Source organism: Thunnus albacares, chromosome 1 (genome assembly GCF_914725855.1).
Source record: "Thunnus albacares chromosome 1, fThuAlb1.1, whole genome shotgun sequence".
Classification (NCBI taxonomy): Eukaryota; Metazoa; Chordata; class Actinopteri; order Scombriformes; family Scombridae; genus Thunnus; species Thunnus albacares.
Genome location: NC_058106.1, coordinates 37,627,113 through 37,653,936, shown reverse-complemented (window position 1 = coordinate 37,653,936; position 26,824 = coordinate 37,627,113). Strand labels below are relative to the sequence as shown.

At 40.2% G+C, this 26,824-nt stretch overlaps 1 protein-coding gene across 1 annotated transcript in view; it reads right to left on the bottom strand.

Annotated features, from left to right (window-relative positions):
- The window catches only part of LOC122986650 (SH3 and multiple ankyrin repeat domains protein 2-like), a 254,098-nt gene that overhangs the window by 70,207 nt on the left and 157,067 nt on the right, over positions 1-26,824 (bottom strand). Inside the window, exons 13-15 of the mRNA XM_044357941.1 lie at positions 14,686-14,825; positions 12,487-12,600; positions 2,035-2,116 (exon numbers count right to left, since the gene is read on the bottom strand). Coding sequence (XP_044213876.1) covers positions 2,035-2,116; positions 12,487-12,600; positions 14,686-14,825 — 336 coding nt within the window. The remainder of the gene's footprint in view (positions 1-2,034; positions 2,117-12,486; positions 12,601-14,685; positions 14,826-26,824) is intronic.

The window sequence follows — 26,824 nt, the reverse complement described above, 5'->3', positions numbered from 1 at the left end:
GAGCATGAAATGGAAATACTCAGAGCTCAGTCTATATCCAGGTTAAAGCTTAATTTCCAGTGGAGATTTCCCTTGGATCATTAATGTCACATGAGTCTTTAGTCTTTGCCACAGTTCACTTTTGTCCAACCAGTCTTTGCTTTGCACTGGGTGAGGGATGGTAGAGATGGTTCACCTTGACCCATATTGGACACTAAGTGGGAAAAAAAAACACCTTCCAGCATGTTCACTGGGCAATGAAGCCAAATTGAGAGACGCCTGCCAGAGGAAATCCAGCTGAGTAATGAGCAAAATGTCACATTGTCCTTCATACTGTTGCCACACATATTTTATATTCTGCTACACGGGCCTGATATTTTGTCACAGAGTATATACAGAGAGTAGAGCAGTAATTAAAACTAACAGGGTTACTGTGTTCACTAATTGCTACAATTTTTTTCCATTAAGTTTGGTAGAATCAGACGTCAGTAGTTTGACTGAGCAGGTTATTTAATCATGTACAAAACCAGCAAATCTAGAATCCAATTGTCAAGTTGTACCTTCCTGACAAAGACGCTGACAAATACTTTAAAACACCTCTTCAGATCCAACAAGGGATTTATTTATTTATTTATTTCTATGTGCAAGAGGTGAAAAAAAGTCAGTGGTGGAAGTATTCAGATCATTTGGATGTTAAAGTAACAACAACAATTTTGAAAAATAACTAATCTTTAAATGTGAAGCTGTTTTATATCATTATAAATTGAATCTTTTTGGGGTTTTGGACAGTTGATAAAACAAAACATGCAAACTGAAGTTGCCATGATGGGTATTTCTCACAATTCTTTGGTTTTATAGACCAAACAGTTACTTTCTGAATCGACACAATAATATATTCTTCAGCAATAAAATAATCATGAGTTACAGCCCTATTATCATCATTAAGAGTTGTAAATTTGCAGATGCGGTGAGAATTGTGGTATAATTGAATTTTTAACGATGAACAAACACGACTTGTTTGGTTTTAGAGAAGCAGCGCTGTTGCCAGTTTACACACTGAGGAAGGACGAAACATCTGTGCGGTGCATGAATAAACAGTTGAAGTGGCTTTGCTGTACTACTTCTGATTTCTGATTAGAAAAGCAGCACAACGTCCACATAAGATGACAGAACGCTCATCTCTTATTTATGCAAATGTACCAAGTTTGTGCAAATTTGAAAGCGTGACTGTGTCAAATGAGAAGGCAGCAATTTTTCACTGCTATTATGCAGCTGCAACATCTGTCCCTCCAGGACAAGCTGAGGAAGAAAAGGCCTTTCTGCACAAACTGCTGCTTGGCTGTTTGCATGTATGGGTTAAAAACCAAAGAGCGTGTTCTGCTGCGCAAATCGCTGCATGCCTGATGATGATGTCGGACAGATGACCCCGGTGTGATCAAACACAACCCAAAGCTCATTGATAGTCATGTTCCTGCAAGGACATTTGGCTCACCTTCATGATTGATTTCTCTAAGTAGGATTTCTTCACGATGGAGAATAAACTCTACGCTCTATGTATCCCAGCTCTTTCTCTCTTTCTCTCTCTCTCACACACACACACACACACATCTATCCTCCTCTATAATGAAGCTTGTATTCAAGTGGATGTGACAGCAGAGAAGAGTGGAGCAGAATAACTTAGGAGCTGAAGACGGAGAAAACCTTGGGATTCAACGTCAGGTACCATTAGACAGGACTTTTCACTTAGCCGAGAGGACAGGGTTTATTCTAAACCTCATTTACCTACTAGGGTTTTCCTCTTTTTTTTCTCAACAACAGACAGAAGGTTTCCATCCAAAGCTGATTGAAGATTGAAAACCCAACAGCTCGATTTGAAGACAAAGAATCGACTTCATTGCACCCGAGTTGATTGTGAATATTTAAACTACAAACAGCCTCCTGAAGCTGAAAGAAAATCAACAGCTTAAAAGTTTGTTATCTTGACTTTTTGGTGACAGCAAATGCGTTAATAAAGATGATTGCGTGACTTGAAAACAACCCTGTGTGAGGTCTTACCTGGAGGCATCAAAGCTGTCGTAGGAGCCCACAGTGTAGTGTCTGAAAAGCTTCCGTCTGTCAGCGCGGTCCGCTCGGGAATCTGATAAATCACAGCAGAACGACATCAATATTAGCGTCCCGTTTGTAACCAATAACAACAGTTTACAAATCAGTCATCGCTGTTAGGGGGGGAAGAGGTTCTGTCTCCTCAGGGTCCAATCCAATAACATGACAGGACATCTGAACCTGAGATGTTTTAAACAGTTTCTAGGGAGATTTATCTCTAAAAGCAGAAGTTACACCTGTTCTCTCATCATCTGTACAGGTCAATATACAGTATGTGTGCTGTGAAAGAAAATTGAATGGTAGGTTATCATTTTATAAATCTTTTGTATATATGTTACAAATGTTTTCAAACTAAGGGGTCAATGTTTGTTATCAACTGAATGTGATGTCATTGTCAATTTGGGGATGATGAAGAAACCCTACTGCTAGGTTAGTTGAACTCTTGAACTTGTTTCTATCTGAGGATTGCTTGCTGACCTCTGGGATTAGCTAGAGATATCTTTGTCTTAAGCCTACTGTTTCAGAGACTGTGTGGATCATGAGGTACCTAGACAAGTTTAAGTTTAAGGGTTAGGGATTAGGGTTAGGGTTAGGTTAGGGTTAGGTTAGGGTTGGGGTTCAGTGTACGACTGGGGGTTCCATTGCACTGGCCTACAGATTGGACTCTGAGTGCCCCCTATGAGGCTGGGGTTGGGTGAAGTGTGAGGTTGAAATCAGTTGCTGTTGTGTTGCGGTGTGGACCATGAGGTACCTAGACAAGCTAAAGTTTAAGGGGTTAGGGTTAGGGTAATCCCTAACCCTAACCCTAACCCCTAACCCTAACCCTTAAACTTTAGCTAAAACATGTCCATGTTTGAAGTTATTGATTGACCATGAGGTCTCTGTTGGATCGTATGACCATACTTGTTTGTAAGAAGGTGTAACAGTTTATGAAAGTGTCCATTTAGAGACCAGACTGCTTTTAGCTTTTCTTCCAGAGAGGCATAAAGCTGTCTAGTTTGGGTTCACAATCTTTAGAAAAAGGGTCAGGTGAACAACATGCTTTCTCTCCAAAAATACAAGATGATTGTATTTTTGTTTGTGTTTGGACATCTGTATAATTGTTACTGATGGTGTGATGGATTGTACAGTGTCTAAAACCGCTTCAACAAGTAACAATGTTTAATGCTTTCTTTATGTCTCTGTGTGGTTCTTGAGCAACGATGGAAAATTTCCACAACAGTGAATGTACAACAAGTATCTCTCAGAGCTCAAAGGAAGACAGAAAAGGAAATCATTGATGCTGCCATTCAACACTTTCAGAAATTGCTCCTGAGAACGTGAACAGCAGGAACAGATCTGTTTTCTAGTCGACATAAAATACAGATCACATAACTACATGTTCAAACAAATGTCTTCATCCATTCATGGTACAGTAAATGAGGTTAAATCAGGAAATGTTTGCTTGATAGGTTGTCTCCTTGCTTTGGACAGTAATAATGTGTAATGTCTAATAAAAAATATGTATTTGTCACTGCCCACATTAGCATATTGTGATCTGAGGACCCTAACGGCAGGATGACATCATTTTTAAGTGCCATCCATAAAGCACATGACCATTACAAAAATGATTCCTCATGTCCTACCACTATGGTTAAGATATGGATATGCTTGGGTATAAAAACGACTTGGTTAGGATCAGCAAGTTGAGCAGGTCTTCCACTAATCACAGAGTTTGATCAATAGTTCCTTCTGTCCACATGTAGGAACCCCAAAATTCCTCCAGACAGTCAGACAAGCACCTTGAATAGCAGCTTGTTGTCATCGGTGTGTATGAGTGTGTGTGTGTGTGTGTGTGTGTGTGTGTGTGTGTGTGTGTGAAGGGGAGATTGAAAGGCAAATTGTAAAGCACTTTGGACAAAATGCTTTATAAATATAGTCATTTACCATTTAGAGAGACGGTGGTGGATGAAATAAAACAGTTTTGACTGTTGGAAGGAAACAAGAAATGAACAGCTGTCTCCAGTGTCAAACTCCCACCAATCACCCCAAGATTTCCTCCTTAGAGATGCTGCTGAGCTATAAAAATATAAACATTACTTCAGCCTTTGCCCCGGGGCGCCAGGTGAACATTAATATACTGTTTGGCCTTTTAGGTTTCAGGTGAGAACTAAATGAATCATTCCTTCACAAAAATCAAACCTGCCCTTTGGATACATATAAAATTCTATAATGTATTGATCCAGCTCAATTGTGTCATATTACAGGAATCTTGTTTTTCCTTGAACTTAATTGATTAATTGATCTTATTGGCCACTTGGGGGCAACATTTTACATATTGTTTGTCTTCTTAAAAAGCTAACATGTTAGCAAACATTTCCCTATTTACACAAGCAGTCCAAGTCCAATATTCACTCTTCTTTCAGCTCTGGTTTGTCCACCAGCTGGTCACTAACTTGATGCTCGGCTGGCAGCATTTAGTGGGTTAAAAGAGCTTTTTAGCTGAAAACAGCCACCTGCTGTTGCTTGATAACAATAAAACAAAAACAATGAGCTGAAAGATGCTAAAACGCTGTTTGGTTGAGGAGAACCGCAGAGTTTGTGATAATTCTCTTTGAGTTCATCAAAACATTCATATTACTGCTTTAAATCCTTCAGTATGATCCAGCAAGACCTTGAAAGTCACTGGACACACATTCTCTGTCGTTATTGGCAGATCTTTGGTAAAACTACTGTATTTCACTGAGTTCCTTCAAAATCCAGATGATTTTATGTAAATTTGAAATCTACAGTAAAAACTGTACTGTAAACACATATAAACACATACTCTGAGATGGATGGACAATCAGTGATAAACATGGACAAGGTGTACAACAGACAGATACAAATGTTTACATTTTGGCTCACAGTGTGACGCCTATTTGAAGTGAATCAATATAAATTGAGAAAGAAAGCGAGTGTTTAAACAAAGATCCAGAGGGTGGCAATATTGGCTAATGGATGGAGAAATACGAGAGTTGACCTTTAACCCTACAACTCCAAAAGATGTTTGTAACATTGTGTATGTGCAGATGATAAAAACAGAAGCAAAACAAATTTAATATGAAATGTTGGTATCATTAAGCTGAACACAATCATTAGCTCTGTCTAAAGCTTTGTTTCTCTTCTGTCTCGTTTAACTTTTGTTTACAATTTCACTTGAGGAGGAAGTTCAATAACATTCAAAACACAGATTTTCATGGAATTAAGGGAACAGCGTTAAAAAAAATCTAAATTTGTAAAAATTAGTGTATCTAAGCACACACACACATGACCTCCAGAGTGAAGATTCCTCCTGTCTCATCTATTTGTCCTCTTCATCCCATCCTCCCCCCCTCTTTTCTCTCCCTCTCTTTCCTTCCTTCACATACTCTCTCACACCAGCTGTCACACTTTCACAGAAACTCCATCTCCTCTGATCCGGCTTAGATCTTGTCATCTTTGCAGGAACATTTTTTTTTCTCCCCCCCCCCCACCCCTCCGATTCTACATCCACAGTGTCAGATTGGAGGAGGGAGGATGTGGCTGGGAGTAGATAATCGACCGACACACAGAGAGAGAGAGAGAAATGGGTTACAGCTCTGTGTTTTTGTTCTGTTTTTAAAGAGGAAAGACGGGAAACGAAACAGAGTTAATGTGTGTAAAAAGAAAAAAAAAAAGAGGAATGAAGAGAGAATAGTATATGCACAACACAGTCACACTCCATAGCAACCGCTGTCTGACTGCAGCCAGCTGGTTTCTATGGTCACAGATCAATAGAGATGGTGCATGCATGGTGTGTGTGCGTGTGTGTGTGCGTATGCATAACTGAATGTGAACATAAAGTATTAATATGTGTGAAAATATGCACGCTACATTGCATCTGTATTTGTGTCTTTGTTCTGTCAGCTGTTTATGCTGCAAGCGTATGTATGTGTGTGTGTGTGTGTGTGTGTGTGTGTGTGTGTGTGTGTGTGTGTGTGTGAGGAGTAGTGGATCCTGTCAGGCATCTGGCCCCTCTCTGAGTTTCTTCCAGGTCTTTATTTTTTTTTCCCCTCTCCTCCGCCTCCTCCTTCACTCGTATCTCACCTTACGGCGTGACGGTGAAATGCGAGAATGAGACGGAGGAATTGACGCAACAAGCAAACTTTGCCAAATGGGACATTAGTCAGTCCGTCCTCATTCTGACACGACGTCATTACCTGAACTATAGGATGATGTGATGCGTAGCTGTATCACCTGCCTCTAGGATTGTAATGGATGGCTCCGTACTGTTTTGTTGTCTTAAGAGTTTTGTTTTGCTCAGATTGTTGTATTTTTCTGTAATCAGCACAATCTTTATCTACAGTATGTCTTATCCATTTTTTTCTGTTGATTTTTATCAATGTTTATCACATTTACTTAATTTAGTGACTTTTATCCATGCTAGCGCTCATGGCTCTATTGATATCAGCCTGTGTTCAGTCCAACACTTTGGTTCAACCTGAAATATCTCAACAACCGTCAGATGGATTGCAGACATTCATCGTCAGCAGAGGATGAAGCCGACTGACTTTTCCTCTAGCGCCACTGTGAAGTTGAACATTTTGGTTTTTAATTTAAAATCACAAAACTATTGTACGGATTCCCATGGACTTTGGTACAAACATACATTCATTCCCCATCTTCCAGATTCGGTCCGGGGTGCAGACACCCTCTCTACGTTTAAGAGTCGGCTTAAAACTTTCCTTTTTGATAAAGCTTATAGTTAGGGCCGACCAGGCTCACCTTGGATCAGCCCTTAGTTATGCTGCTATAGGCCTAGACTGCTGGGGGACTTCCCATGATGCACTGAGCTCCTCTCTCCTCCTCCTCCTCTCCATCTGTATGCATTCATGTAACATCAATGCATGTCACTAGCTTTGCTTCTTCCCCGGAGTTTTTTGTGCTTTCTCATCTCGCAGGAAACCCTGAGATGCAGGCCGAGCCTTCGCGGTCCTGTTGGCGTCCTTCCCTGGCTGTTGCTGCTGCTACTGCTGCTGTTATTGTTATTGTTATGATTGTTATTTGTTTTAGGATTGATTTTAAGATCTTATTGATTATCTTCAAGGCTTCAAATTATATTTTACACCTTTTAATTCTCTATGAACCTTTGTGTAGTTTGAGATCCTCAGGCAGACGTCTTCTGTCTCTTCTTCAGGCTGAAAACTGAAGAGGAGTCTTTGCCATCGAGGCCCTGCGGCTCTGAACGACCTGCCCGACGAAATCAGACTGTCTGAGTCAGTTTCTCCTTTCAAGTCTCTTCTTAAAACTTTCTTTTATCAGAAAATTTTTCCTGACTTTACCTGAGCTGCCTGCTGATTTTACTTGACTTTATTTATTTTTATTGTCAATTTTTAATTTTGTTTTACTCCCTTTGTGTTTAATATGAATAATAACGTATTTATTTTTATATGGTTTTAGTTTGTTTTAATCTCTCTGTGTTTTATAATGTGTTTTGTTTTATAATATGTTTTGTTTTGTAATGTGTTTTGAAAAGTGCTATATAAATAAAGTTTATTATGAATCGGTTGCTAGGAAACATCTGTAGCAAAGCTACACAACTGTAAAAAGGAAGTCACTGTTGTGTGACATAACTTCAAAAAATAACAGTTTCAGGGGTCAAAAGATAAAATAAACTTAACTGCTGATGCTTTGTGAATGTAGATGTGACTTTCTGTTTTATTTCTATCTGCATATTTGGAGAAATATATGTGTTTTTTAGTAGTATTCATTCAGTTTACAGTGGGGGGAAATATCTCATTATGATAAGCTAACCGCTATTATTTAGTAATTTAGTCTAACATTATTGGTACAACACTCATACTCAATAATTACTAGGATGTATTTCATCCTCTGCTCTGTCACTGCGGTGTGAAAAACTGTCTTAAAAGGATTTTGTTTCCATAAAACATCAGGAAACGTTTCTGTGGCAAAACTTTACATGTTTTTCGCAGATGATATTCACATATTCAAGCATCCTTGTGTGAGTCAGGTTAACTGATGAATGTCCCTCATAACCGGCCTCAACCTGCCAATGATAATAATCTGTGATCAGAGGATGTAAACAGCTGATTCTGCTGTTTGTGTTTGCTCTTCTACAGTAGTTTATATTCAATTTGAGCCATATTGAGTCGTGTTTTGCAATACTAAGAAATGTTATTGATCTTTTCCTTTTCCTTATCTAATTCATTATATATCATTAACTACATAAAAATGCTTGAATGGACACACAGGTATTGTTGTTGTGTAATAGTCCACTTTTTTTGTTCACTGAGGGATCAATTTCAGCTCAGTTACACACAGAAAAGCTTTCACCTAAATCTGCAGTTCTTGCTTTCTGGTCTTAGAGAAGCTGGTGCCCCTTGACATTACTATACCTGCTTAACCACTGAGCTATGTTTCAGTGTGTGTTTCAGTGTGTGTGTGTGTGTGTGTGGGCTGCAAGTTTACTCTTCTCAAGGGCTCTCAAGGGTCCAAACGTGAACCCTAACAAAGCATGTCTAAGCAGGGCTTAATCCTGCTGCATCACATCTATTGAATTAGAAGGATTAGGAGCTAAAGGTGTTTAAGTTAAATCAGCGTGTGTGTGTGTGTGTGTGTGTGTGTGTGTGTGTGTGTGTGTGTGTGTGTGTGTGTGTGTGTTGGTCAAGGGGATGAAAAGGTAAGATGCAAACCCCTGATAAGTTGCACACTTCACACATCCAAGAGAGAAAATATATGATGCACCTGCAGTAACTTTGAATATAAATATCAAATATTTTAGACTTTAATTAATGATAATAATTAATTCTAAGGCTGTTTTTTTTATTCCACTCATAATCTTTCTGTAAGACCAGCCACTTCTGATTAAATACCAGTTGTAAACACACAGTATAATTAGACAGTAACACTGTTAAATCCACTAGATGAATACTCATGATTGAGCTGATGGGTTAGTGTTTGACTTGATTATCCCTCCTCGAACTGCGAGAAACATTTCAGAGTATTTACAGTAAATCAGAGAGAAACTTAAGACAGATCAGGATCGGGAATATTAATTACTGTTTGCATTCTCTCACAGACATGATCCGATAAGATGATCAGAAAAGTTATCAAGATGTTTGACCTGGCAACGGACATTTGTATCCGGACTGAAACTGTGAAGCACTTTGCCTGATGAAGGTGAAAAATACGTCTAAATTGTCCAAAAAAAGGGATGAGGATGTTTCTAGATATCGGTGTTTTTTGTTAGGTGACTGAGCAGAACGCCTGGTTAATGATGGAGAGGCTTAATAAGTATACAAGTATGTTTTATGTATGTTTTGGGATTCACTTTTGGAAGCTCAGTTGTCTGAGAAACTTCATTCCCCAGACTAAAGTTGGTGAGTGTTAAAGGTCAAAATGATTTATGCTATCTCCACCTTGAGCAGTTATAGTTCATTACATTCAAATTGAGGAAACAGGATGCATCCTCATTATTCAATTAGGGGGAGCAAAGTTATGGTTTTGCTCTCCCACTTTTTTTTTTTTTTTTTTTAAAAATAACCTAATTATCACACAGTCCCTGCAATCAGGTGATTATATTTAAGCAGCCTATATCAATGATCATTTTTCTATTTTCAGCAACTGACAAAAACAAGTAATAACAAAATCTGATGTTTTCAGACCACCCTTTGAGTTGGTTCAGTCCAACAGACAGAGAGGAGCCTTTCCTCAGTCAAATGTTCAGCGGTGGAAGTAACTCGTTTAGACTTCTGCAGACTACTTTGCTTTAGTATCAGTTTTAGTCAGAATTAGTCAGAATTTGGAGGAAATTATTTTTAAATATGATGATGCATCACTCCGTGTAATGATCTCTCATCATGATCACCATTTCCTGTCCTGATCCACCCAATGATACACTGTTCTGATTCATTCTTGGTTTTCATAGCACCCTCAATCTAATTAATCTAGACTAGTGCAGGCGGCTGTTTATTGACTTAATCCAAGAAGTTGAGTGGTGTAGAAATGCAGGAAATTTGTCCCAACAAACAAAACAACAGACCCACCCACAAATTATATATCTTTCCGAGTTTGCTTCCCCCATTTTAATACATAATCAGGTGCCTATGCACTGCAGCATACAGTAGATGTGTTGTGGGACTAAACGGTTCCATTCTTGATGAATAAATAATGATGTAGGTATTGAATAATTACCTCAACAAATGGTTTAATCTCATTGCACATGAGTGCTTTGGATATATTTTGAATATTTTATGTAAAAAACTAGTCTTACCTTACTACTTTACAGATCAAAACCTGTTAAATAATGAAATACAACCTGTTAATTAGCTTTACAGGTGCTTGTACTCTTTTTTTAAAAAACTTTTTAGAGACCCAGTCTAGCTGTTTCCTCCTGCTTGTCTTTATGCTAAACTAAGCTAATCGTCTCTTGATTCCAACTCTGTACATAAAGGGGAATTTCACCGAGTTTACACATCAGCATGTGTTTCAGGTGTTTGGGAGCATGACTGCACATGTGTAAAAAGTAATATAAAGCATTTTATGTCTTCAGAGGGAGCTGTGTGAAATCTGATACATTGCCTCAAGTGATGTCACTTGAGTCAGCATCTGTCAGGGTTGGGGTTAGGGTTTGGGGTTAGGGTTAGGGGTTGGGGTTAGGGTTAAGGGTTAGGGTTAGGGTTAGGGGTTGGGGTTAGGGTTAAGGGTTAGGGTTAGGGGTTAGGTTAGGGGTTGGGATTAGGGTTTGGGGTTAGGGTTAGGGTTAGGGTTTGGGTTAGGGTTAGGGGTTAGGGGTTAGGGTTAGGGGTTAGGGTTAGGGTTAAAGGTTAGGGGTTAGGGTTTGGGGTTAGGGTTAGGGTTAGGGTTAAGGGGTTAGGGGTTAGGGTTAGGGTTAGGGTTAGGGGTTAGGTTAGGGTTAAGGGTTAGGGTTAGTCTACAAGTTTGACAAGTAAAAAATAATCTGGGGGTGTGGAGTTAGAAAGAAGTGAGGTTAGCAGACCTCTGTAGCTCCTCATCTCTGCTGGAGGCTAGCAGCTCCAGGCTACATTAGCCGCTACTAGCATAACACCCACAGCTGAGTGAATCAAGTGGAGTTGCATTATGGGTAATGTAGATGCCAGGTTTTGACACAGAAGAAGAATGTATGGAATAAAAAATGCTTTTTTGTCCACTGTCCATCGTGATCGTTGGTGGAGCGAACTTTTAACGCTTCTTAAAACTTCTCATCTAACTCTCGGTAAGAAAACATGTAAGTGTATTTTCCAAAATGTTAACCTACTCCTTCAAAGATAATTATGTGCCGTGCTAGAGATAAAAAAGAGATAAAAGAGGAAAGATGGATGATTCATGGATGATGGACAGATGGTTAAAAGAAGGATGAAAGCTGAACTGAAGCTTATGCTCTACCTGACAGTCAAATGGTAATTATTTTGACAAAAATCTTACTCAGATGCCTGTTATTCCTCCAATCAACCACAACTGCTAGGCTTCATGCGGGCCAGTGTAATTGCAGCACACACACACACACACACACACACACACACACACACACACGCACATGTCAGGCCCGTGGCTTTGGCCAAGGCTGCCTCTGAATGGGTCTTTGCGAGCCACCATACTGTGCTCCCATTTTCTGACAGGCTTTCTTTGCAGGCAGACCTGGGGGCGATTTGGATGTGGGACAGTGTGAGAAGCTCCCTGCGCCAATGGCCTTGGGTTAGACTTTAAAATAAGCCACCCAGAAGAAGGCAAATGGCCAGAGAGAGAAGAACAAGTTGCTCCCCATCTGCCTCTATCGTCGCTCCTCATGCAGGGAAGACTAAGAGAGCGGGTGGGTGTGGGGAGTTGACTCCAGCAACACTGTGCTTTGTGATAATGTCAGTGATTAAACACTGTCAGAGAAGAGGATGAAAAAGATAATGGAACAAGGACAGAGTAGGACAGACTGAAGTACGACGGACCTTTTCTAAAACCTAGACATACTGACGGCACTCACTACGAGCACGGCACGAAGAGAGAATGCAAGGACGAGGAAAAATGTTGATGTTTACAGGGGAAGGAGCATAGCGTGATAAGTTCATTAGTTTCCACCCAGAGGAAATCAGAGCACAGCTGAGTTAGCAGGGCAATGTAGCACTTAGCTTTGTGCACCACAGCCTGGGGAGACAGAAAGAGACCGGGAGACAAGCAGACAGAGACACATGCAGCTCATGCACTGGAGAAAAAAGGAGCCACGTGCCATTACGCTACCTCAGGAACCTGCAGCATGTAGCCGCGTAGCTTCTGTTCTTTGTATCCCCCTCCTCTCTTCCTAAAAAAAACTGGGTGATGGCAAACAGTCCGTGTCCTATATAAGTCTATGTCCTACCTCCACCCGCCACCCGGCCCCCAGGTGATTAGACTTACAGCTCCTCTCCTCGGTGGCCTTGGCCGGGATCTCCTCCACACAGTCGGCTGGAAACCAGCCCACCTGGCCGCGGGCGCTGCCCTCCCAGAAACCCCCCTCACCGATGCTCAGAACTGGACCGAGGGGAGAGAGTGACAACGGAGAGAAAAATGACATCAGTTTATCAGCGCAAGATGAAAGAACAGAGCGTCCTCAGAGAGTAAGTACGACAACATTAAGGCAAAGGTCTTCTACGACACATCAACACTGAGGCTGCCAATAAACAGACCAGAATATAAACATGAGAAGCTGTCAGGGGTTTAAAATATTGCAACTCAAGGAAAAGACAATATTCATCATGGAGCTGATAAATGAGTCACATCACACAAGTAAATCTGACTTTCAAATTTGTTAGAGGTTGCAGTTAAATGTCATCCAGTGACCTTACAGTTCTACTGTTGAATCTCTTTGGTAAATCATCAGTCGGACAAACAGCTTTCTCTGTTCAACATGTCGAACTCCTTAAACACAAAACTCAAAATAAATCATGACTGGAATCATTTTAAGCTCAGATTAAAACAGTTTTTAAGAAGGGATCAGTCATGTAGTCATGAGTGATCTGGTGCTTGTCGATTGATGATATTTCTATTGTATCATTGTTTGTATTTTATTGTTGAGTTTAATGTATTTTAAAGGCTCATCTCAGTAAGGGCATCGCTAAATGAAGTTTAGACCACGCCAAGTACGCATCCTACTTCTGCACAACAGAGTATTTAGGCACACCTTATCTGTCACCCTAACCCTCTCTCTTTTCATCAACCATCCTCTCTCCTCCGTTTTAACACAGGAACAGGGGGGCTCTATCCAGGCGATGGACTGGAAAGACAGCTCCCCCACTCAGAGTTTTCTCCCCCCTGTTCCCTCCTACCTTCCCACCGTCGGCAGTCGTCCGTCGTCCGTCGTCCAGTCGTCAGTATCATACATCCATCGTCGACCCTCAACCCTCCATTCTATGTTCCTCACACCTCCCCCCTCCCCCCATCACTTCATCCCTCCATCCCTCATCACTTCATCAGGTTCTCCAACCCATCCATCAACATATCAGCTCTCTTTCATTGTCTTAATTAAACTATTGAAATCTAACGTTCTTGGCGGGGTCTCGGTTAGTGAATTAGCTTGACTATGCTAGGCTATGAATGCTGTATACTTGCTCCTGTACAAATAAACACTAAATAAATAAATATGCAAACTCAAAGAACTCATTTTAGACACATTTTCGCAAAATTCAGTCTGACTTATTTGGGATCTCATGTAGGAAACTTTGGGATCTTCACTAGAATTTAAAATGAAGTCTGATATGTTAGAACAAAGTTTGGCTGCACAACATACATTTGTAACTACTGACCCACCAGTGGATCAGAAAGGGTTAAGATCAAAAACATAGTGAGTGTGATGAACCATGAAGCCTGTATCGTTACATTACCGACTGGCTCTGGTTGATGGTTTATATTTGTCAGCGAGGCCAGTGATTAATAATGATGAGGCAAAGCTCCATAAAGATAAATATGGCTCAGTAATAATCTTCACGTGGCTCCAGACAGAAATTATAAAAATAATACAGACTATAAATGCAGATGTGGGATGATTTTATCTTAAATGACAGTATCCCTGTTGAGGATTAGCTAACATGCTGGTGCTAATGGTGTCCTCATGTCCTCCAATACAAACATTAACAGTGGCTTCACGTAAATGTTTTAACATGAAATCCTCCCTGATTGCTCGGGAAATAATATATTTTGTATCCATTCATCAAAGCCGCAGAATGTATCTGAAATTGTGCACATTTAAAGTCTGCAGATGAGGAGGATGTTCTTCCTCTGTAGCATCTGTATTTAGACTCTGTGGAGCCTAGGGAGTCATTTTCATCAGATATGCTAATTTGCTGTTTGATTTCCAGTTGTCTCACTTTCAGACACAATTATGAAATGAAGGCTGCAATGAATCAGTGTCTCTTTTTTTTGATTTCAGTATTCATCATCATTCATCCTCCAAAATTAAGTTTCTCTCTCTGGTTGGGATGTGAGGTCATGAGGTCTGGGTGTGCACTGTATGCATTTTTTCTGATTTACTGATCCTCAATTAACACAAAGCTGGAACTGGCTGCTATCAACCAACTCAGCGATGTAAAAACAAGTAAAACAAAACAACCAAAGTCTCACCTTTGACCCTGTCGCTCTTGTAGAGGTTGATCTCGCCCTCGGCCTGGGCGGTGTAAGGACGAACCACCACGAAATGTCTCCCGGGAACGGCGCTGTACAGCTTCCTCCTGGTGCCTACTGTCTCGCCGTGACTGCTGGGACTGACGGAGACAGAAAGGTTGTTAGAACTGGAGGTGAAAATCAAGTTTACATGTAGTGGGCACGATAACAGAAACACATAATTTGATAGTCCTGCAGGAAATGGCAGTTTGGTGCCGCCGATGAAGTCAGAGTCTGTGGAGTTGTTGTGATTTTACTGTCACACCTGCAGATGCATCACTTACAAACTCTGCAAATCTTGAGGCGATAAACATATTCCACATTCCCTTCATTTGAGAGATTTTCAGGTATTTAATGGTTAATTTATTCTGACATTTTGCAGAAAGGCTGGTGCAATTTGGCACATATGATAAGAAAAAACAGAAAAAAGTGTTTAGTCATTAATTTGGGCTCATACATAGTTGTTAATTTGCAAAAAAATGTTTAATAAGTAGACTCTTAATTCTCTAACAGCCAGAAAATTACTTAGTTTCCAGTGTGTAGTTTTGTGTGTCAAATGATGTATTAGCATATTAGGTTGTTTCTTAAAAAACTCTATAATGAGTTTCTATCAACAATTTCTGTCACACTTTTCAGATTCCTTGTTTTCCTAATAATTACCAGAACATTTTTTCCGATAATTTCCTAAATGTAGCTGCTGTTTAATTGTTAACTCTTTTCTACACAAAACTACACACTGAAAACTGAGTATTTTCTATCCGTAAAAGAATTGTTAAGGGTTGAATTTATTTGGACTTTTTGCAAATTAACAACCACCTATGAACTTACCGTCTAAACCAACTTAACACTTTTTTTCTGCACCTCCCTCTCTGTAAAATGTCCTAAAAATGAACCATTAAATATCTGAGTATACCTGATTACCTTGATGATACACTTGATTTAATGGTACAATCATATAAAAACATCTTTATAATTAACTAGAAATTACCACAAAATTGCTGTAAAGAATCTTGAGAACAAGCAGACAAAGAAAATACATGTGTGACATTGACATGCTTGTGTAGAAAAAGGGTTTTTTGTCTAACTTTAAAGCCACTTTAGGAGAAAATCAGAGAGAAACATTGAAGGTTGAGAAGTTAACAACACTTCAAACTACCTGCTCAAAAGGTTGAATAAAAAAAAAACACTCCAGTCTTTCAAAAAGTCTTTGAAAAAGGAAGAAGAAGAAGAGAAGAACATTACGAGCTTCAACCAAATTAGCATTAACAGCAGCAGCCATTATAGGCATGTTGTCCACAACCTGAACATACACACACATTACAACCACTGACACACTGAATTCATGCATATGGATACTCACACACACACACACACACACATGCAAGCACACACACACACACAAACCAATTATGCAGAGGAGATATTCAGAGGCCAGCAGGCACGTGTCCTGCAGTAGTAAGTGGGGCAGAATATGGGCTGCCTGTGACCCACAGAGCTGCAGTGGCTTCTGGGTAGGAGACCCGACACTCTTAAGACCGCACAGAGAGATACCCGTGACTTTGTAGGGAAGACAAAAACATAAAAGTACGGTATATATGAATGTGCATTTTAATTCTGTGGTTGTTATATATTAATGCAGTAGATGGATTCTGGTTGCATTTATATGTTTGTGGGTAGAATTTGGATCTCCAGCAATCACTCATCCATCCCTGCAGCTGAGATAGACGACGGTGGTGCTGGTTAATGTACCTGATGTGATAATATAGCGCCACTTAGTGGTCAACCTTCATAACAACACATGCTATGACAGAATGGGAGACTAGAGTATATGCCATCAGGGGCATGTACTCTAGTTTTTATGAGGTTTTTATGAGGTTTTTACAAGCAAAATAGTAAGTATTTGCTTTTAGAGTGAGTTCCTCATCTCTAGGTGAAGGTGTAAATGATAAAATAATGTTTGTTTTTTTTGCATTAGCAGCTAGTTTGCCGTTAGAATTTGGTTTGATTAAACCCTGAAGGGACTTATAGATGTAAAATATTTTTGTAAATATGTCTGAAATGTTAGATGACTTCAAATATCTAAATGGATGCACAAACATTAAACACTGTCAGACTGTCAAATATGAAATTAAGCTACAACAGCAGCATTTGAGATCAGGCCAGAAAACAACTGTGAACATCTGTCTTTTTTTATACAAGATTAAATTAACAGATATCATCAAATTTTTTGACCATGTTCTCGTTTTTGGCGGTCCGCACATGTACATCAGACTAATACAGAGAGACAAACTGCGGCGAAGGAAAAACTAGGAGATTAAAGAGAAAGAAGGAAATGGAGTGCTGGAGCGAGGGATTGAGAGAGAGAGAGAGAGGAAGGAAATGGTTTTTTCAAGTAAGTGGGTCACCTTGTCCTGTAGAATGCGCTCCTCCTCAAACCTTCACGGGCCTTTGGAGAGCTAACCCCATTCAATACCTAGTGCGACTGCTCGCACATTTTCCAAAGGAAAGCCATGGACAAAACTGCAACTGTGCACTCTGAGCAGCTAGAAATACTCCGCGTACCACTGAGAGTCATAATACTATAGTATTCAAACACAGCACTTAAAAAGCTCTGGTGACCGCTCCGGTTGACGGCTGACGTCTTGTGTTATACAACCGTTCAGTGTAATTCCGGACAACCTTTTCACTTTGTGATTGCATCACAGTTTGGGTTGGCCTCATTCGTATTGGAATAATTTTAGGTATGAGTCCAGTGTATTTCTGGAGCTTGATAAGGATTTGAACCTTTCCACTACTGGTTCATCATTTAACCTTTTAGCGTGACAGTTATTTTATTCTGAGTATTGAGGATGTTAATTCTGGAAAACAAGGTTTTCACAGTATTCGTGTTCTTCTAGTTCACAGTGTAGAGAATATAGAGAAAAGCTGTGGAAACACTCACTGTTATCAGGTAAAATGTTTGATTTTTGTTTGACTACACAACCCCTGCAGCACACATATTGTGGGAACATCTCATCTTCTGATGTTACAGTAGATTTCTATTTTTAGACATCATTTGAACCCTAAATGGAGACGCCCTGTGGCTTATACCTGCCTCATCTACTCAACTACTGATACCCATGTTTGTTTTATTTCACCGTCATGCCTTATAGCACAAGCATTACATGAAAGTTCTCCAACTTCTTATTACTGGGACAAGACGACACTATGCTACGACATATATTCTCAAGAAACCAATCAGGCCAGTAAAGTAATTGGATCAACTTTACTGTTTTACGGTTTGGCTAGACAAGAGGGACTGAGCTGGGAGGGATGTGCAGCAGGTGATGGTGATGAAGGACAGAGATGAGATGGAAATGTGCTGACTAGTGAAGAGAAGGTGTTGAGAAGGTGGAAGGTAGAACATTGAGGTTGGATGATGTGGGGATAGTGAATCAGGAAGTGTGGTGGATTAGCACGGAGGTAGTGAGGGCAGCTATGAAGAGGTGTAGAAGCGAAAATATGATGAGCGTGTAATACACAAAACACTAAGGGTTGCACAATACCAATGGATAGGCGAAAACAATCTCCTTTAAAGGAGTTGTTGAAAGTTCTGGTTACAATCTCTGGGAAAACAAAACTTTTACCAGATCAGCTAAACCTACGCCGGTCATTGACCCATCCAAAAAGCATTAGGCCACCAGATAAACAGGAGACACCTGGAAATATTAGGAAAGAGGGAGCAAAGTACACCACACACACACACAGCAGAAATTAAGAAATGTCCAAATGGTGCAGAGACATCTACACCCATTGGTCAAAGTCCAAGTGATCATTTTTCTCACGAAAGTGCCAAAAAACACAGGCAGGAAGTCACGTCCGCTTTTGGTATAAATAGATGTGGGTGTGAAGTTGAAGTAGAGCTGCATTGGTGATGTTCTGAGTTTTGTATGTTCTTGTGTAATGAAATAAACTCCCGTTGGTTGTCTGCTCATCTCTCTGGTCTCAGCGTTTGGTGTGAACGTCTTAATATAACCTGATTTGAAACCCCTAGAGAGGATGACAGGCGGTTGGTCCAGATGACATACCTGTGAAGGCATGGAGATGTTTAGGAGAAATGGCAGTGGAGTTCTTAACTGGATTGTTTAACACAATCTTGGAAAGTGAGAGAATGCCTGAGGAGTGGAGAAGAAGGGTGATGTGCAGAGCTGTAGGAACTATAGACGTATGAAGTTGATCAGCTACAGCAGTTATGAAGTTATGGGAAAGAGTAGTGGAAGCTAGGTTGAGAGGAGAGGTGATGATTGGTCAGCAGAAGTATAGTTTCATGTCAGATGTGATGAGATCTGAGAACGTTGATGGAGAAGAATAGAGAAGGTCAGATAGAGTTACATTGTGGTATTGTACGAGGAAGTCAGGAGAGTGTAAGAGTGGTGCAGGATATGTATGAAGGCAGCGTGACAGCGGTGAGGTCAGAGTGATGGATGGGATCAAGATGGAGGTGAGATTACGTGAAGAATCGGCTCCGAGCTCTTTCTTGTTTGTAACGGTGATGGACGGGTTGACGGACGAGATCAGGCAGGAGTCTCCGCGGACTATGATGTTCGCGGATGATGTTGTGATCTATAGTGAGAGTAGAGTAGCAGGTTGAGGAGAGCCTGGAGAGGTGGAGGTCTGCACTGGAGAGAAGAGGACCGAAAGACAGCAGGAGCAAGACGGAATACATGTGCGTGAATGGTGAGGATGCAAGGAGTAGTGGTGCGGAAGAGAGGTGAAAAAGAGAGTGCAGGCAGGATGGACTGATCTGCAACAGAAGGTACCAGCGAGAGAGAAAGAGCAGGTTTACAAGAGGGTAGTGAGACCAGTTATGATGTGTGGTTTGGAGGCGGTGACACTGATGAAAAGACAGGAGGCAGAGCTGGAGGTGGCAGGGTTGAAGATGCTGAGATTTTCATTGGGAATGACGAGGATGGACAGGATTAGGAATGAGTATATTAGAGGGTCAGCTCAGGTTGGATGGTTTGGAGACAAAAAGAGAGGTGAGATTGAGATGGTTTGGACATGTGCGGAGGAGAGATGCTGGTTGTATCGGGAGAAGGATGCTGCCAACAGGAAAAGAGGAGGACCAAAGAGGAAGTTTATGGATACGGCGAGGGAAGACATGCAGGAGGTCGATGTGATAGAGGAAGATGCAGATGACAGGAAGAGATGGAAATGATGATCTGCTGTGGTGACCCCTAACGTGAGCAGCCAAAAGAAGAAGAAAACTGTTTCTACTTTGTTATTTTTTTTTACGTTTGTCCACCTTTTGTCTTTGATTGAGCCGTGTCAAAGAGAAATTTCTGTTACTTTGTGACAAACATTAAAGTGTCTTGAATCTTGAACCAATAACAAAACAGTCCCAAAAAGAAATAAACCAGATCTATTTTTACAGATGTGGCCATTATATAACCCTCATGCATCTGCTCCACTTATACTTTCCTTCACACTGAAATAGACTTAAAGCTGCAACTAACCGTTATTTTTTATTATTGATAAAGGTGCTGATTAAATAATTAATCGTTTAATCAATAAAATGTTAAAAAGTAGTGAGAAAATGGCATTCTCAGTTTCTCAGAGCCCATGTTGATGCCTTTGATTTGCTTTTTTTGTCTGACTAACAGTCCAAAACCTTCAGATATTCAATTTACTATCATATATGACACAGAAAACCAACAAATTATTACATTTGAGAGGCTGAAACCGGGACATGGTTGGTATTTTTGCTTGAAAAATGACTCAAAATGATTAATCAATCATCAAAATAGTTGCTGATTAATTTTCTTTCAATCAACTGATCGATTTATTGACTAATTGTTGCAGGTCTAATAAATATTGCCTTTTGTCTTAGTGAACACTTGGTGGGACACAGTTAAAATAACTCAAAAACTTAAATTTTAGCTTTTGTTCAATACTTGACAATATGTATATTAAAGAGGAACTCTGGCAGTTTATTACTGCACTTCCATACAATTCACAATTCAAAAAACTACTCAAAACTCACCTTTTTAGAGCTGATTTTAAAGTTTAATGTCCCCTTTGGTACTTAATGTACTTTTGGTGTGTTCTCTTGCTTTTAGCGTGTTTTATATATAGGTTTTTTTTGTCTTTCTACTTCTGTGTAAAGCATTTTTGAGTAGCTTGAAAAACGTGCTATGAATAAAATGTATTATTATTATTAAAAGAGAAAGATTAACAGAAGAAAGGTCAGAACTGGTACAGAGGAAACAGAAATATCCTGACTTTTAGTTGCAGGTTTGAGTCGAACTCTAAAAACACTGGATCCTACATTTCCCATAATGCAACTCAAAAGCATTGCCCACATCTTTCAACCTCCATTCTTTTAAACGTATGAGTCCAAGCTCCCAGTGATTAGTGAACCGATGTAGAAAGTGATACTTTGAAAGTATTGAGCACTAAAAACTCAGGTGAGACTTTAGCTTCAACAATCAGTCGATTAATTGATCGACAGAAAATTAATCACCGAGTATTTTGAGTTATATTTCAAGAAAAAATAAATTCTCTGTGTCCAGCTTTTGACATTTGATTACTTCATCTTAGACTTTGGGAAACAGCGACTGACATTTTTCACAATCTCATAGACTAAATGACTAATCAATTATAATCGAGTAAATAATTTACAGATTAATTGATAATAATAAAAATAATAGCTACTTTCAGCCCTGTGTAACCGAACATGACAACTTATGGCATGGATGGAGACGGAGGAACTGTCAGACATGTTTTCTCTCATGCTTTTTTTTTTTTTTTTTTTTTTTTGGCAATTACCCAGGTGGCTTTGAGGTGCTAATTAGACAGCGTTGATTAATACCAGCTGTGCATAATTTGTGCTATTATTGGATGATCACTTGAGACAAGGAGAGAGAGAGGAAGAGAGAGAGAGAGAGACGGTGGAGGTAGAGAGAGATATGACATTACAGTGCAGACACAAATACAGCACAATCAACAGTTACATTTTTTTTTTTTTTTTTTTTTACATTTCACCCAAAAGCCACAACAGCATGTCTGCACAGAAAATGAGAAGGCGACAGAGAGAGAGAGAGAGAGAGACTATGACCTCGTTTACACCTGGTATTAACATGCAATCTGTGTCTGGATCAGGAAAAAACACATCTGGAGGTGGTCTGGGTCACGTTGCGATTGGATCTCAGCCAGGTGTAAAGATAGACGGAGATATTTTATTAATCCCGAAAGAAAATCACAGTGAATGTAATCTGTGCAGTTTTGGCAACGTTTTTAAAGCTGCATTAACTTATAGACAAACTGTGAACACAACACTGACATACTATCATATTATAAGGATTTTTACCAAAGGACCAAACAGCTGCCAGTCACAGAGCACCATTAGCATCCCTGAGCTAGTCCAGCTAGTTGCTAACACTGTCCTTGTGCTGTTTGGTGGTGAACAGGTAGTGTGCAATGGGTGAAAACAGTTGCCTGTTACTGCTGGAAACTAGGTCCATGAGAGAAGAACTGTGGGACTGTTCACATTACACAGAGTAACTTGATCCATTGTTATAATATGGTTATAATATGGATGGTTACCTGCAGCTTTAAGAAAAAAAGAGGTCCGCTAACTCTGCCTCATCCTACTATCTCAAGATACTCAATGGACATATTAGTTTTTATGCTTCATTTTTACATAAAATATTGTTCAAATTCATTTTATTTTGTCCATGATCCATGCTGCATTGAATCTGTGTTTTTTCTGTCTTGTTTATCTGTGATTTATGTATATTTGGACACGTGTGTTATATTGTTTTAGGAGAGAATCAAATCAAATCTATCCAGGGAATTTAATAATCTCATAAAACTCACAGAGGAAATCTTCTCTGTGGTGTAATCTTATCTTGTTTGTAATTTTTGCCCTTGAATTTTTTACAGACCTACGTGATTTGTAAATCGTACTGTATATATGCACGTCTGATATCTGGATTTGTCAGCATAGATCCTGTTTTCAGCAGATCATCAACACATTTTTTCACTGTTAAAAGTCAAAATTACAGCCAGAAACCCTGCAGTCCTGCGCTGTATATTTCAGATTTGATGATAATTTATGCTGGAGCCTTGTGACAACAATGTTTAGCTAAACAGCGCTGGTCTATCCTGACACTGGACACATCTCATTTCTCACCACATCTAACTGAGAAGCTGTTGCCATGACACCCGCAGCCTGACTGACAGCTGTCACTGTGTGCTTGTTTGTGTGTGTGTGTGTGTGTGTGTGTATAAGTGTGTGTGTGTATAAGTGTATGTGAGGGAGTGTGGGCTCATATGTGCATGTGTGCTGCATTCTAACAAATGACATGTCAAGTGGGAGAAAGGGGGGGATGCCACAGAGACGTTGTCATGTGTGTGTGGGCGGAGGTTGGATGAAGAGGTGGGGGGGGGGGGGGGGGAAGGGATTATGGGTAGGAAAGAACGATGAGGAGCAGCAGAAGCAGAAGCTATGAGTGAAAACGATGGAATCAGGAGCTTTAAAGGGCAGCAGGGCGGAAGAGCCTGAAGAGCTCCGATGGCTTAAGTTCACACTCGCGGGAAACGGACGGTGATCGACAGCATGATCCCGCCGTCTTATCTGGATTATAGCGAGGTCGTTCCCACTGAAATGTCTTGTGAGCCGCATTTGTTAAATATGAATTATAGTTTAAAGATCATTTTTGAACAATTCTTGCATTTAATGGTTCACGGGATTTAATAATGAGGGTAATTTTCTGTCCGTGGTGCCTCAGGAGTTGAGTAAATAGGTCTCAGTAAGAGTCGTAACCTAGATGTCCTCTATAGAGTCATTATGTCATTATGCAGCATCTACTGTACACATGTGCACCACACTTCTTAAAAATCTGAATCTTAAAAATCTTACAACATACTGTAGATAAACTCTGGTCATATTAAAGTGACCTCAGACAGCTGATCACTAATAAAACAATCTCACATGTTCAAATTTCCATTTTTCTGACCATTTTAATGAGGTGAAGAATATATCTGAAAGCTCCAGAACAGCTGTTAGCTTGTAAACTCACTGCAAGGTCCATTTAGTAGCTACTCTGGAGCTTTCAGTCGTATCACACCAAGGTCAAGACTGAACTTTCAATCTTAACTTTTAAGCCAAAAATGGACAAGAAGTCCTCAAAGTGCTCAAAAAGAAGTGAAAATTTGAACATCAACTGTGTTTCCATAACAACAGGGAAAACTCATCTGCTGAGGAAGATCGTGTGATTCAATAGAAAGCTCCAGAACAGTTAGAAAGACTGACCTTGTGGTGAGTACAAAGATGAACTTTCAATCTTAACGTATCGCCTGGTTTCCACAGCTGAGCAGCGAGTGTGTCTGATAACTATCTGATAGACACAGACTGACATTATTAATCATTTTTCTATTTTGTAATAATTATTCTCCTTTTCTATTGGCTGAGAAGGATCACCTGCCTTCTTGCCTTCTTCAGTCGACAAGACAGGAAATCCTTACAGAAATATTCATAAATAAATCCATAGTTCAGTTCCAGGGTGTAATTGAGTTTAGATTTAAATTGCTGCATTCATGTAGCACTTTTATCCAAAGCGAGGGGGATCAAACTACCAACCCTGTGATTATTGAACGAGCTGCTCTACCTCTCGAACCACAGCCGCCCCCCTTTACCTCAGATCTGACCTCTGCTGGGTGTCCTTGACCATAAAGTAAGTCAGCCTAAATCATACCGTCCATTTTCCCCACTCAGTTCAAGTTTTAATTGATAGTGTTTAACAGCGTCCCATTTTTCCGGCTCATTTGTTGTAATTATTAGTTTTCCTCAAATTATATCATAATTCATAATCATATGTGTCATCCTCCATATGTTTCATAGTGTGCAGACCTGCTTTTATCTAATGTAACTTACAGTACATCCCTATTTTCTTTTCTGTATCTTTTACACCACCCAGACTGCACAGATTTATCTAAAACTTTCCAACAAGCTTTATTGATAAATGTATTAAGAGGAATATCTGAATCTCGTGTCCTGACAGAAACTCTGCAGAGAATCACAGTGTTTCACTAAGCAGCCACCTTCTATAACAGCTCATACTGTAAAATACAAGAATATCTACAGAACTGTGAATTATGCAGAGGTAAAAAAAAAAAAAAAGATTCCTGACAGCTGTGGGAATTAAAGACACTAAAACTAAAGCTCATGGAAACAGTCAGCAGTCTTCATACAGGTAAGACTAATGTCAACTAGAGAAGGTTCACGTCTGATTTCAGAGTAAATCAGGTGACTCGACCTCGATTAAAAACATGTCAATCAAACACTCTGAGGAACGACAGAGCCGTAATTACTTCCTGTTCCACATCTGTGTTCACATGCATTTACCAGTTCACCGATGTTGTATGTTGTTAATCTCTCAGGCGTTGAAAAGCTGACTCAGCAGTCCAGTAACCATCAGATCCTCCATGATTCTCTTTTGAAACATCACTTTATCATTGTCATATTATAAGTAAGGCTGCAACTAATGATTGTTTGAATGTTTTCATTATCAATTTATCTGCCAAAAAAGTTCTTTATTAATTGATTTATTATTTACAAAATGCCAGAGCCCAAGGTGACACATTATACTCCCATTATACTCCAATTATACTCCCCTACAGACACTCAGGTCACAGGATGCAGGTCATAACCATCCCCAAATTTAACAAACAATCCACCGAGACCTTTAAATCAAGACTAAAAACCATTTAATTTCAATTGTCTGCAGTTAAATAATTAAACCCTTTATGCAAAACCTTCAGTTTCCTTAATAAGGTTTCTATTCTGTCTGTTTTATCTTTATTAGCTTTATTTCATTGTGCTGTGTGTACTACTTTCTTGTAAAATGTACTGAGACTTCTGTGATTTTACACTTTAAATCTACATATTGAAACTACCTGACTAATCGTGGACACGTTGATAAACTGATCGCCACTTTAAATGGTTACAAGCTTCTGTAAGGACTCAATGATGAAGCTACAGGGTCACATGTTACAGTATTGGTTGTCAAATCAAAGCCACAGTTACAAAGCTGGAGGCTACAGTATCATATTATTAATTCAAATCCATGAAACAGCAGCAAATTAGATGTGAAGATAGCGAAGTTCTGCAAATGCAGAAGCGCGTTAAACCGCTGTCACTTCAGAAAAACAGCCCCCTTGAGTTTTTTAGTGAAGTGTGTCAGAAGACATGATAGTGATGTTCATGTTACTGCTGAAGCAAAAAGGCAACTGTCCTCCCCCGTCTCTCTGCCTCTTCTTTCTTCCCCTCCGTCACTTGTCTTCCCTCGACTCCGTCCCCTCCACCCTCCACCCTCGCCTCGCTCTAAACCCCTCATTCATTCAGCGCTTTTATTCTCTCTTCTTCTTCTTCAGCAGCGGCCTCCTCATCCTTACTCTGCTCTTCATCCTGTCTTTACTCTACTGCTTTGTCTTCAGAGATTACAATACATCTACCATCTCTCCTCTCCTCCTTTCCTCTCCTCTTATCTCCTCTCCTCTCCTCTCCTCTCATCTCCTCTCCTCTCCTCTCCTCTTCTCTCGTCTCCTCTCCTCTCTTCTCCTCTCCTCTCCTCTCTTCTCCTCTCTGCTCCTGTCCTCTCCTCTCGTCTCCTCCCCTCTCCTCTCCTCTCCTGTCCTCTCCTCTCTTCTCCTCTCCTCTCTTCTCCTCTCCTCTCCTTTCCTCTCTCCTCTCTCCTCTCCTCTCCGACATTGGACCGAAGCAGAAACTACATAGTGTGGGTAGTGTTGGTGCTGCAGAGTGCTTCCAAATGTGTCCATCTGCCAAGGAAGAGGAGGAGGAGGAGGAGGAGGAGGATGAGGGGGAGGAAGAGGAAGAGGAGGAGGCAGAGGAAGAGGCCAGAGAGCATGTGTCTTAATCGGGATTGACAGTAAACGCCTGTCACACTTTAATCCTCCGCCGATCACATGCTCTCACACACTCACCACAGACAGACACACACACATAATACACGGTGGTGGTGGTTTCTCAATGACCTAAGTCAGGTGGCAACACACACACACACACACACACACACGCACACACACACAGTCTTAATAG